The sequence below is a fragment of the Odontesthes bonariensis genome, chromosome 5, assembly GCF_027942865.1.
Source record: "Odontesthes bonariensis isolate fOdoBon6 chromosome 5, fOdoBon6.hap1, whole genome shotgun sequence".
Taxonomy (NCBI): domain Eukaryota; kingdom Metazoa; phylum Chordata; class Actinopteri; order Atheriniformes; family Atherinopsidae; genus Odontesthes; species Odontesthes bonariensis.
This window is the reverse complement of record NC_134510.1, coordinates 3,694,862-3,708,378: the sequence shown is the minus strand read 5'-3', so window position 1 is coordinate 3,708,378 and position 13,517 is coordinate 3,694,862. Positions and strand designations below refer to the sequence as shown.

Here is a 13,517-nt window from a genome sequence, read left to right as displayed (position 1 = left end):
TACTTCCCGTTCACTGACGTAGGAAAAAAACCTTTGCGAAATCTCGCAATACTTTTTGCGAGATCCCGCAAAAAAAATAAATAAATTAAAAAAAAAAATCCCTCCATATCCCTTTAGGGGCTCCGTAGTAATATGACTTTTCACTCTAAGTACAAGATTTAAAACAGTGAAAAGTCTATAAAATAATTTTAGCCAAACACCAAATGAATACACTATTCAATAGTGCTATGACTCTTTGTCAACTTGGCCACAATGCTGTAACAAACTGTAAATAAACTATACAGATAATCATGTTCTTTGATTTCTTTAGTGCGTTTAATACAATAAATCCTGCATTGTTATGTACGAAGCTCCAGAAAATCCAGGCTGATATCTCCACAAACACCTGGATCATGGAATACCTGATGTTACGACCCGAGGGTCGTGTGTGTGTGTGTGTGTGTGTGTGTGTGTGTGTGTGTGTGTGTGTGACTTGTCCCAGCTTTGGTTGAGTAGTTCTGATCAGCTGGGCTGCTTTTAAAAGACGGTGGAAGACGCCACCCGAGTGCCAGTGGGGCCAGCTATTGTTGGTGTGTTTTCAGTAGCTTGTGCAGTCGTTGAGAGACAGCGCGACTCTTTCAGTGGAAGGAGGGTGATTGTTTGAATTTGCTTGTTCTGTTAATCATTTAGGCTCTTGTTTTTCCTCAAAAGGTTCCGTTAGGATTGTGATTTTCTTTTAGGTTTTGTTTGAATAGTGTTACTTTTACTTTCAAATAAATACCTCTTTAACATCACCCATCAGTTCTTATTGTTTTATTTCCTCAGCCCGGGACACTTTATTGTTACCCCGTAACACCAACAAACAGACTGCAGTTGTGAGACTGAAGGCTTGTGTGTCAGAGAAGGTGGTCAGCAGCACAGGAGCACCACAGGGAACTGTACTCTCCCCGTTTCTCTTTACTTTTCTTTACTCTGTACACCTCAGACTTAAATAAATACTCATTAATACTATGATGACTCTGTGGTTGCCAGGTGTGTCAGTGATGGGCAAGAGATTGAGTGCAGGTAACTAGTCCATCACTTTGTGGCTGGAATGGGAACAATCACCTCATCTTAAAGGGATAATCCGGAGTAAAATGCACTTTAGATCAATTTACAGGATGTTGGGAGTACATACGTTGAGTCACGGGCGTAAAATTGCGTATGGACGCTATGGACGTGTCCATACCAATATTTGGAAACGTTTAAAATGTCCATACCAATTTTGAATGGGAAATTGCACAGGGTTCGGGAAACAAAGGGTTAAGGGCAGCCGTGGCCTAGTGGTTAGGGAGGCGGACTTAAGATCAGAGGGTTGCAAGTTCAAGTCCCGCCATTACCTCTCCCTACACCTCTATTCATGGCTGAAGTGCCCTTGAGCAAGGCACCTAACCCCACATTGCTCCAGGGCCTGTAACCAATACCCTGTATCTAAATAGATGTAAGTCGCTTTGGATAAAAAGCGTCAGCTAAGTGTAATGTAATGTAATGTAATGTAAAAATTTTCCCCTTCCGCAGTTCCTTCTCTCAAAGACGGCGTGTCATTGGTGGGGACAGCCTCGCTATCTGTGATTGGCTCACCTTCTGTAGCTGCCTGGCTTGTTGTTGCTAGGTTGGTTGCTAAGCGGTGATAGCGGGAAAACAGCTGACGAGATGACAGGTCATTTGTTCGGAGTCATTATGTCTGACTCGGGCAGCAAAAGAAAACTACCGGACATAAGAGGTTATTTCACCAAGTCAACGGTAAGTTACTCACACAAAATAGTCTTGTTAAAACCTGTTCAGTCCCGTCCCCACACAGTGAAATTTCGCTTCATACACCGGAGACGGACGTCCGAGCAGCTTCCAATATCATCCAAGTTTTTGCTTAATTTTAGGGTGGTCAGCCACAACTCAGCTCTGCAAGTCAGTCTCCATCAGCCAGACAGGTATATTTCATGTGGTTTTCAAATGTGCCACTGACTGCTTACATGTACTGTAATTGTATCAGACATCCCAAGTTCCAAAAACTCATTTCAGGGAGATGCTTATCGAACACCCCCCCCCCCGCCGCCGCCCCGCGCCCCGTGTCCCGTACTATCCTATCATTTCTACATATCGTCACCTTCCGAAAATGATCGCATAAGTCATTTTTTCAGGTTTTTCAGGAAACACAAAAAACTCCCCCCAAAAGTTAAATTATCGCATAAAATAATCATCATCATCATCATTAACTTTATTATATAACCTTTTAACACAGCCGTGGCTGAAACAAAGTGATGTACAACACAAAATAAAACAAGGCTTAAAACACAAGAACAATGTAAAAACAACAATAAACAACAACAATATTAAAATAATAAAAACAATAAAACAATAATAGAAACAGAGTCTCATGCTGGGTTAAAAGCCAAGGAATAAAAATGGGTTTTAAGACGGTATTTAAAAATATAATAATTTCAGTCAGTAAGTATGTATCAAAGGATGATGCTTGACATATAAGAACACTTATTGTTTTTCATAAAAACTAAGATTAAATAAATGACTTAGGCATTTTTTGGACCACACCTTTGATGACTTAGGCGATTATTTTAGGAAGGTGACGATATTTTTTAAAATTAATTTACGCTTAATTTATTTTGCCTAAATTTGGGATTTTTTTAAAAGGCTTAGACAGGCTGGATATAGATAGTTAGATACTGTAGCTGGCTAGTTAGATATAGGCCTTCACAATTTAGTAACTAAATGTGTATTGATACTTTAAATAAGTCTTTGATACGTTTTGCTTTATTTTATAACAGCATTTAACCTACAAAAATAAAATGCAGATGATGGCGCGTTCAAATTAGCCTACCTCCACATGTTTTACTGTCATTAAGTCCGCCGTGGGCAATACTGACGTCACTATTGCATACACCATTGCAGTCGCCCTGAACGCTCGTTGAGCAGAGCATCGCTTTGGACAGATACGCACAGGTTTCACAAGCAACCTCTCCCCACACCCCTCTCTCTCTCGTGCCTGCGCAGTTGAAACACGCATGGTGCACGAGTTATTGTGTTGCCTGCACGGTCTCACTCGCATTGAACAAAAAAAAAAAAAAAAACACTCCCTCGCATAGTCTAAAATCTGGGATATTTTATCCGACTCGCGGGCCGTGATTAACTATCAATATCAGGGAGACTCCCGGAACTTCCGGGAGACTTGGGATGTCTGTTGTATAACGTGTCATACAATTCAAGGCCAATTCACACATTGTGTTATTTGAATAGGATGCACCAACAGCAAGCGTGCCGGGTTGTAGTTCAGATAGAGGACAGTTGGAGTCTCAGATGCAGTCCCAGGTGAGCCATCAGCGTAAGATATAGTAGACATACTACAATGCTATTCAGGCTATGAAAAGACAAAGTTTTAATTAAACTCATTAGCTTAGGTTACATTTCATATTTTTAAACGAAGCCATTTGTTAATTCAGTGTGGTCTTTTTTCTAAGGAAACCGTTCCAGATAGAGAGAGTAGTGAGGGAGACAGCAGTGAAGGCGACAGCAGTGAAGAACAGAGTAGTGCAGGGGACAGCCTGGATATTCAGTCCAAGCCAAATCAGCCTCACCCAAAATGCATTCCTGTTCAGAAACTTCCTGATAAAGTCCTCCGTTTTCAGGAACAGTGGTACAGGCGGTATCCGTGGCTTCATTATAGCCCCACAGTCAAGGGAATTTTGTGCTTCCACAGCGTAAAAACTTACACCATAAATAAGAGCATGCTGTCCAAAAAGGCAGACCCAGCCTTCTCCTCCAAAGGTTTCACAAATTGGAAAAATGCCCTCCTTAGGTTTCAATGTCACCAAAACAGCAAAGCTCACCACCATGCAGTCACAGTCTGTAGCCAAGAAGGAACCCCAGTTGATGCACAACTGTCGACTGCATTAGCAAGACAGCAAGAAAATAGCAGACACTGCCTTCAAAGCATTGTAGGTTCCATTCAGTTCGTTGCGAGACAGGGCTTGGCATTACGCGGGCACAATGATGATGAAGGTAATTTTTATCAACTTTTGAAACACAAAGCCAAAGAAGATGCCTGCCTCTCTGACTGGCTCTCCCGGTCTTTTGATTACACATCTCCCCTCATACAAAATGAAATTATGAAGTTATTGGGTAATAACATTGTCAGAGACATTGCTAAATCAATACAGGCTTTACCTGTATTGCAATACTCCATCATTATTGATGGTACTCAAGATATCTCCGGTGTAGAGCAAGAGTCTGTATGCATCAGATATGTGGACCACGACCTTGTACCACATGAAGCCTTCATAGGTTTATATGAGCTCTCGGGTACTACAGGAGAGGCGATTGCTCGAGTAGCCAAGGATGTTCTGTTAAGGCTGAACATTCCTATTGCTGGATTAAGGGGGCAAACATATGATGGGGCAGCCAACATGGCTGGTATACACTCTGGTGTTCAAGCTGAAATTAAGAGGCAGCAGCCCTTGGCACTGTACATGCATTGTGGAGCACATTGCCTGAATTTAATCACGCAGGCGGCATGTCAGTTCAGCCCTTTAATCAGGGATGCGCTGCAGTGGGTGCATGAACTGGGGTCTTTGAGCAAGGTGTCAGGCAAATTCAAAGCTACCTTCTCTGCAGCAGTTGCAGCCTCAGAGGGACCTTCTGCCTCACTCAGACCTCTCTGTCCAACGAGATGGACAGTGAGGGGGCCTGCTGTCAGAGTTGTACTCTCACAATATGATCGTGTCCTGAGCAGTTTAGAGGAGATGGGAGCCAACAATGCAAAAGCAAATGGGCTGAGAGACAGATTTGAGAAGGGGAAAACAGTTCTTGGCCTTAATTTAGCTCTTGAGGTGATTGAGGCACTTGAGGCTTTGAACAAGTCTCTCCAGAAGCGGACTGAGACAGTTGCCGGCATGATGAGTGCCATTGGTTGTGTCAGAGACTCTCTAAGGGCCAATAGGAGTGAGGCGAAATTCAGGGAGATCTTTGACAAAACAGAGGAGATGATTAATTCCCTCGGGATTGAACCCATTCAAGTACCCCACCAAAGGGTCCCTCCAAAACATTATACTGGGGCAGCAAGTCACCACATTGCAACGGCAGAGGAGTGGTACAGGGCAGAGTATTATAAACTCATGGACTCTGTAGACACCCAGTTTGAAGCGAGATTCACCCAGCCTGATTTGAAAGTCTTACAGGAACTCGAGAATGTCCTTCTCACTGGAGCAATTAGTTCAGTGACTAATGACTACCCAGAGCTTGACAGCATCAGTCTAAAAGTACAGCTGTCTATGCTTCATTCCAAATGCAAAGTACAGTCCATATCAGATGCAGCTGATCTCTTCAGAAGCATGACCGTTGAGGTCAGGGGCTTTTTTGATCAGGTGGAAAACCTTTTGAGGCTTTTATTGGTTATGCCTGTGTCGTCAACAGAGGCTGAGCGAAGTTTCAGTGCTCTGAGGAGGTTGAAAACATGGCTCAGGACAACAATGATGCAGGCACGGTTGAACCATGCTGCTGTCTGCCATATCCACCAGGACAGGTTGGATTGCATTAAAATAAAACAAATATGTCAGCAGTTTGTCTGCGTCAATGACCGGCGGCGCCATGCATTTGGCTCATTCATTTAAGATTTGGCTAGTTAATAGGCTCAAAGCTACAAACTTAAAAAGTTTTTCAGGAAAAAGTGAGCCGTGGAAAAGTGTTTTTCATGTGACAGTTTATGTCTTTATTTTTAATAAATGTTTGCTGGACAAAACAATTATCTTCTCTAGAAAAACTGCGTTCAAGTATTTAAAACATTACAACAATATTACTGGGCATGTATTGTTGTAATGTTTTAAATACTTGAACGCAGTTTTTCTAGAGAAAATAATTGTTTTGTATATGTGATTATCGTCCATCGACTCTTTTGGGCTTTCACATGCGCGAGCGTACAACTAACCGGTGAGTTACATGCTGTTTATAAAGTTGTTTTGTAACGTCCCCATGCCAGTAATGTGAGAACCATGCATATGGTTTTGATGGTAAGGCTTGTGACTTTATTGTCGGATGGTTTATAAAGTGGTGTGACGTTTCTGCTGTGTGCAAGTTGTTGTTTTATGTGGAAGGGTTAGCATTTGCCCCTTAGCCACCACGTATTAGCCTCGCATGACACGCTGTGCGAACAGCGCGATCTCCACACAGGGCGCGCCGATTTGCACCTCTCTGTGTCCTACTATCAGTATTTGACAACCTCTAGCAATGGAAACGCGCTTCAAATGCCCCGGAGTTCCCCTTTAATCTTTTGACATACTGGTGTTTTATTTTTGTGGGAACTGTGCAGAGTTAATAAATGCTTGTTGGTAATGCTAAGTAGTCATCCGCCTACATTTTTCAAAAATTGTACATTTCCACTTTTATTGTTCACACTTTTCACACTTATTACCTCCGCCAAGGAGGTTATGTGATCGCCCGAGTCTGTTGGTTTGTCTGGATGTTGGTTTGTCTGTTCGCTGCAATCTTGCGACCTGCCACAAGGTGGCGGGGCTTGGTTTTTTTTCGATGTCGTTGAGGGAGGGGTAGGAGGGGGTGCACAGGGGGAAAGCTTACACTAACTGCGCAGGGGGGGAAGGTAAACACAATGGAAGCCGTCTTTGCCGTTTCTGAGAAGTCTTATCTGAAAGATAGTGTGGCGTGCTGTGGGGGTGTTGCCGGATTGCATTGTGGGTGTTCTCTGTTCCCCGTTTGTGTGCTGTGTTTGGTGCTGTGGTGGAGTTTGTGTGTGTTTATGTTGTGTTCTATACGCAGTGACGGTGTGGTACATGGTTTTTGTTTGTGTTCCATTTTGACTAAATTTGCACCATGACCAAAAGTGGTGAGACAAGGGTTACCCCCACTTGTTCGAGTGCGTGTGAAGTGAATGTAATTCACTGTGATTTCCTGTGAATTGCCTGTCAAAATAAAAGTGCTGGCTGCACAATAAGTCTGGACTGAGACTTTTACTATCTGCACCTCTTCCGTTACTACAATAGCACCTTAACTTTGAAAACCATTTCAATCGGAACACGAGCCAGCTGAATCTATGCACAATTTTAAGCAGACGCATCGCTTTCTCTCAGACGTGGTGGATTACGACGTTAATCGTTTCAGACCATTCACTACAATATATGGGTGGATAAAAAAAATGCGCTTATAAAACAAAGCTTCCTTGGCGGAGGTCTGCACTCTCTGAGTGCATTTCTAGTCTTTGCAGTGTGCACTTTCAAAACTTCATCAGTTAATATTTTATACAAAATGCACCAAACTCATTAACTTACAGATCCTGAAATTTCAGAAACACATGTAATAATAAAACATCTTACTGTGGCAATGTCTGCCTGGGCCTGTGATAATGTTGAAGTCACCAGAAACTTGAGTGACTTGCATAAAAAAAATCAATTCTCAATCTTGCCATTATGGTTTACATTAAAAAAATCAGAGGGCTGTGAATCAGATGGGATTTGCCATTATTCACCCCAGAATTGGTTAAAATGCAGGAAATTGCATCTATGAAATACAAAATTTTATGGGGGAGGACCCCCAGACCCCCCCACAAATGAGGTGTCCCTCAACCTTAGGTGGTGATGGAGTGGCAAATTATGTCCCCACCAATGTCAACACCATTATTACACCCTTGCGTTGAGTTGACATCAAAATCATGTCATTCGGATGTGTTTTGAGAATTTCGATTTGACCGTTTTTAGCCAAAAGTCGTTAGCCTGGAGGTGACGCGGGCATATCATGTCACCGCTACAAAACGCTATTTTTATACCTCTTCTACAGCTCCAAACAACATAACACTTACGTGGTAGTGAGTAGAGGGTCCCTAAAGCCAAACCGAAGTGCCCCGAGGTCTTCATGTGGTTGGATATAGAGTCCAGAATGAATTTAATCAAGCCAGTACCTGCTCTCAATCAGAGCTCTTCTGTCAACAGGAGGCTATCTCACGCGAGACATCACGTCACGTGACGTTTCAAAATTCCAACCTGTTAGTAAGCTAGGCTTTGCTGTTGCATACAACTTCATTTCACTTTCGAAAGAAATACTGGACTATGTTTGTAAAAAAAACGGCAACGAAATTGTGACTTTCCAGAGCGAGTTACTCCACACTCGGCAATCAACTACGGACCCACGTGACGTGATGTCTCGCGTGAGATAGCCTCTTGTTGACGGAAGAGGCTCTGGCTTGATTAAATTCATTCTGGACTCTATATCCGACCACATGAAGACCTCGGGACACTTCGGTTTGGCTTTAGGGACCCTCTACTCACTACCACGGTCAAATCGAAATTCTCAAAACACATCCGAATGACATGATTTTGATGTCAAATCAACGTATGTACTCCCAACATCCCGTAAATTGATCTAAAGTGCATTTTACTCCGGATTATCCCTTTAAACACAAACAGAACAAAAGAGATGATTGGGGATTTCAGGAGAACCAGGAGTTAGCCAATTCCTGTCACTATCCAAGGTGAAGAGGTGGTGAAGGAATACATGGGGTTCACCTGGACAGCAGACTGAAGTGAAAATGCAACATTGAGGCTGTCTACAAGAAGGGACAGAACACACTGTACTTCTGTGCAGTGTCTCCAACAAGGTGTTATATATCTCCTACAAGTCTGTGGTGGAGAGTAAGCCATGTGTTTGGGCAACAGCATCAGAGCCAGAGACTCAAATAAACTGATAAAGAAGACTGGCTCTGTGCTGGGGACTGCTGTGGAGCCCTTGGAGCTGATTATTAAAAGAAGAACGCAACAGTGTAATCAGTGTGAGGCTTCTTCAGCTCTGATGCAAAAAAGAAATGTACACCAGGTCCTGAGCAGCAATAAGTCTTTATTATGAAAGCTTGTAATGATTGCTTCAAAAAGTTCAATTCCGAAACTATATAATTTCCTTTTGGGATAAATTAACTATTTTTTTTATTTAATTTAATTTCATTGAAACAATACTGACATCATTATTCTTCAAAACTGGTAATCAAGCTTTTTGTATGTGTTTGTGTGACTTTTCAGAGTTGATCCCACTTTTTCCTTCTTCTCTATATGATATTTTGAAGAAAACAAGCAATGCATAAAACATTTTTCAATTTCAACTTCCCAAAGACAAATTTAACTGAAGTGCATAGTTCATAGTGCCGATAACAGGGACTGTGTTTTTCTGGGGGAAAGCCTCAGGACCAACTAGTGGTTCGAAGGCCCTGTAAGATTAATCAAGACCCTCTTTTAGGCAGACATTAGGGCATCAGAACTGTTCAGCCTTTCCTAAAGTTACTGCTTTTAAAATGCAACCAGCCAGCATTTTTCAAAGCTTACAGAGAGAAACATACAGTATTCACTGGAGACACTGCCTAGCACTACAAAGGGAAAAGAACACGGACTCAGTGCTCCATACATGTGTAGACATCAAGCAACATTTGTCAGTTCTCATGTCTTCGTGAGGAACTTAATTCAAACTGCATTTCAGTCAATAGACACTCAGGAGAAAAACTGAAATGTGCCTTCTGTTTACACCGCAAATACTCTATTCTAAAAATACTTTGTTTTCTAGGTTTAGCTGGATTGAAACAAATAGAAAACACCAGGTCTCAAGATGCAGAATGAGACCATGACCATGCTTAGGTTTTAGTTTCTGCTATGAAACGTTACTGTTTGTTCAGTAGAAAATGAAGCAATTCATTTTTAGTTTCATCATTCTGAACAAACAGAAACAAGCTTCTATTTGGTGGCCTGTTAAATTGCTGCCATTTCACAAAAGCCTTCTTTGTGACAGTTCTTCAAAACACTGATAGCTGCTGAAAAGCAGGAATCTTTTCACTGGATGTAATCTGCATCATGTTATTTGTACTAGGCATCAATAATGCTGAAAGAAAACAAGAAGTTGAAGATAAAAGTAACCAGGCATCTAGGGTTTTCAAGGCCGTCAGAAAATTGTTCGATAGAATTGATGACATGCCAGCAAAACAGTAGGAAGTAATGCATTTTAAACAGATGCAATCATCTTAGATTGGACACTTTGTCGTCAATGTTGAATCTGATCATTTGTGGTAGCTCAACTAAAAAAGAACAATCAATGCAGACAAGCATGATGTAACAAAACATGAACATTGCCCATTCCTCAAGGCAAAACTGCTCCAGCTTCTTCATGTTGGATGGTTTTCGCTTGTGAACAGCAATCTTCATGTCTAACCACAGATTCTCAATTGGATTGAGGTCTGGACTTTGACTCAGCCATTCCAACACATTTAAATGTTTCCCCTTAAACCACTGGAGTGTTGCTTTAGCAGTATGCTTCGGATCATTGTCCTGCTGGAAGGTGAACCATCCCAGAGTCTCAAATCACAGGCAGACTGACACAGGTTTTGCTCAAGAATATCCCTGTATTTAGCACCATCCATCTTTCCCTCGACTCGGACCAGTTTCCCCGTCCCTGCTGCTGAAAAACAGCCCCACAGCATGATGCTGCCACCACCATGTTTCACTGTGGGGATGGAGTTCTTGGCGTGATGGAATGTGTTGGGTTTGCGCCAGACATAGCGTTTTCCTTTTTAATCTCATCTGACCAGAGCACCTTCCTCCACACAATTGGGGAGTGGCCCACATGCCTTTTAGAAAACTCAAAATGGGCCTTTTTACTTTTAACAACCAGTAATGGCTTTTTTCGGCCACTCTTCCATAAAGCCCAGCTCTATGGAAGGTACGTCTTATTGTGGTCTTATGGACAGATACTCCAGTCTCTGCTGTGGAACTCTGCAACTCTTCAGGGTTATCTTTGGTCTCTGTGCTGCCTCTCTGATTAATGCCCTCCTTGATGCCGGTCTGTGAGTTTTGGTGGGAGGCCATCTCTTGGCAGGTTTGTTGTGGTACCACGTTCTTTCCATTTGAAGAGGATGGATTTGATGGTGTATCATCAAAGATTTGGATATTTTTTTATAACCCAACTCTGACTTGTACTTCTCAACAACTCTGTCCCTGACCTTAGTGGAGAGCTCCTTGGTCTTCATGGTGTGATGGCTCCTGCTTAGTGGTGTTGCAGCCTCTGGGGCCTTTCAGGAAAGGCGTGTTTATACTGACAGATCACGTGACAGTTAGATTGCACACAGGTGGACTCCATTTCACTAATCATGTGACTTTTGAAGGTAATTGGTTGGACCAGGGTTCTCTCTGGGTACTCTGTCTTCCTTCCACTGTCCAAAAACATGCATGTTAGGTTAATTGATGTCTCTAAAATTGTCCTTAGGACTGAGTGTGAGCGTGTGTGTTTGTCTCTGTGTGGCCCTGTGATGGACTGGCAACCTGTTCAGGGAGTACCTCGCCGCTGGGATAGGCTCCAGCCCCCCAGCGACCCGACCGACGGAGTCAATGCATGGATGATTGGACCAGAACTTTTTAGGGGTTTCATAGCAAAGGAATGGATTCATGCACATTTTTTTTGTTATTTTTTACATTTTTTTAATCATTTAATTTAACCAACTTTGACTGTTTTGTGCAGATCCATCACATAAAATAAGATTTAAAAACATTTAAATTACAGGTTGTAATGTAACAAAATAGGTAAAAAGCCAAGGGGGTGAACACTTTTGCAAAGCACTGTATGTGTGCTACTCACAGACTCTGTCGTAGCTCTGCTGTATCTTTCGATGTGCCCAGTGACTGAAGATTTTTCTCTAGAGTGACAACTGGAGGAACAAATAGATTATCACAAATAATCTGGACCCACAAACACTCATATACTTTTAAAGCTAAACATATCCCTCAAGGTGAGCTTCCCATTGACTTTATCATCATACTAGTCATAATTAAACTAAACTTTTATTTCATTATTACTCTTGCAGCAAAACCGATGCAAATCCTAACTCATTGTTTGAAGGAATGCTCACTGCACACATTTTTAAATTCCCCAAATAAATAATCCCAAAATCAACATGATCATAATGTAATATAGAAAAGACTAAATGTTCAGATGTTTTGTTCAGATTTACAAGTTGGAATGAAAACAATCAAAATCCTAAAGTGAAACTCCAAAGCAAATGATGTGAATCTTAATCATGTTGAAGCATCATCTAAGTAACCCTGAGCATAAAAATTAAATCTACTCTGATATGTACAAGGCCTTGGAGAATTTTAGCGAACTTGATCCCAAATTCTGCCCACCATCTAAATTGAACACAATTTTGAATCTTGACGTGAACACAGTTTCACTGAACTATGTTCAAATGTAAACCCTCTGCTAACAATAACTTGAAACCCTAATTCTTCAAACTAATATTAGCTCTAATTTTAAACCCAAAAGTACTTCACATTTCGGCTCTACAAGCTTACATCATATTGAACCCCACTTCTAAAGCTCAGCTTTATTCCTGAATTTACATTCTCTTAACTCAATTTACAGCTAATATTCTTAACCTTAAACTCAACCATAAAGGCCAAACTAATTTAGTCCAGAAAAAAACCTAAACCAAATCCCAAATTTAGATAATATGAACCTTATTCTGATACAAATCCAAACCTTTTAAAATAAGATGAAATTTTCACATCATATTTGAGATACTTGCCATCTTTAATCCACAGTCTAAATCCCAAAACAAACCCCAGTTTACTCCGAACTGAACTATGAACCAAAATCTGAAAACTGCCATCCCAGATCTACTTGTATGCCTAAACCCAGCTTCTTAGATATCAGTAAAGAAAATGTGAACAGACAAACATACAAACACACATGCACACACTGTTTAAGTAATGAGTCGTAGTTTTACCGTTAGAGTTGATCTGGAAGATATTGGAGGACGTCTCCTGAAACACATCTTGCAGTTCTGAGTGGCTGACCTGTGTGGCTTTGGAGAAGACACAATGAAAGGAAACACTTTTTAGCCCAGTGAAGCATGACTGCTGCAGACAGAGAGCAGAGCACACTGTGAAATTATTTATGATAAATAAAGAGAGTACAGAACAATCCACAAGATTCAATCGATCTTTGTCCTGCCTGAACAGCTGGTGTTTGTCATTACTGTGCTTTGCTGTTGGCTAATTGATAGATACCAAAGACATTGTTTCAGTTTATTTTTTATGCGTCTCGTGTTTTTTTTCTTCACGTTTACTTTTTCTTCTTCATGCACAGCATTCGTTGTCTCACCTGGAACCCTGAGTTAGTATAAAAGGCATTGCATTGCGTTGCGTTTGTTCAGGTCTTGTTTGTCTGACAGACGCTTTGCTATCAGCCTGGGTGACTCTGTATCTTCTTCAGCCACCCTTTCTAATGGGCCCCAGGTGTACTTTTTACATCATCATTTTTTTTCCTATACATGCTCCCCTCATTTCCATTCTTAGGAAATATGGTATCTCATTTGATAGTAATGCTGATGAAACTGGATTTCCTTGTATTTGAAACATGACAGCTGTGTTTTGGTAAAACTGATTGTCTCAGAAATAAAAGCTTGGATGGCCTTGAACTTGTTGTATTTTAATGAGGACAAAACGGAATATGTACACACA

General features: G+C 41.4%; 1 protein-coding gene across 1 annotated transcript in view; it reads right to left on the bottom strand.

The window, feature by feature from the left end:
• Positions 1-13,517, bottom strand: part of tsnare1 (T-SNARE Domain Containing 1) — a 380,158-nt gene that overhangs the window by 183,544 nt on the left and 183,097 nt on the right. Inside the window, exons 3-4 of the mRNA XM_075466546.1 lie at positions 12,782-12,859; positions 11,635-11,704 (exon numbers count right to left, since the gene is read on the bottom strand). Coding sequence (XP_075322661.1) covers positions 11,635-11,704; positions 12,782-12,859 — 148 coding nt within the window. The remainder of the gene's footprint in view (positions 1-11,634; positions 11,705-12,781; positions 12,860-13,517) is intronic.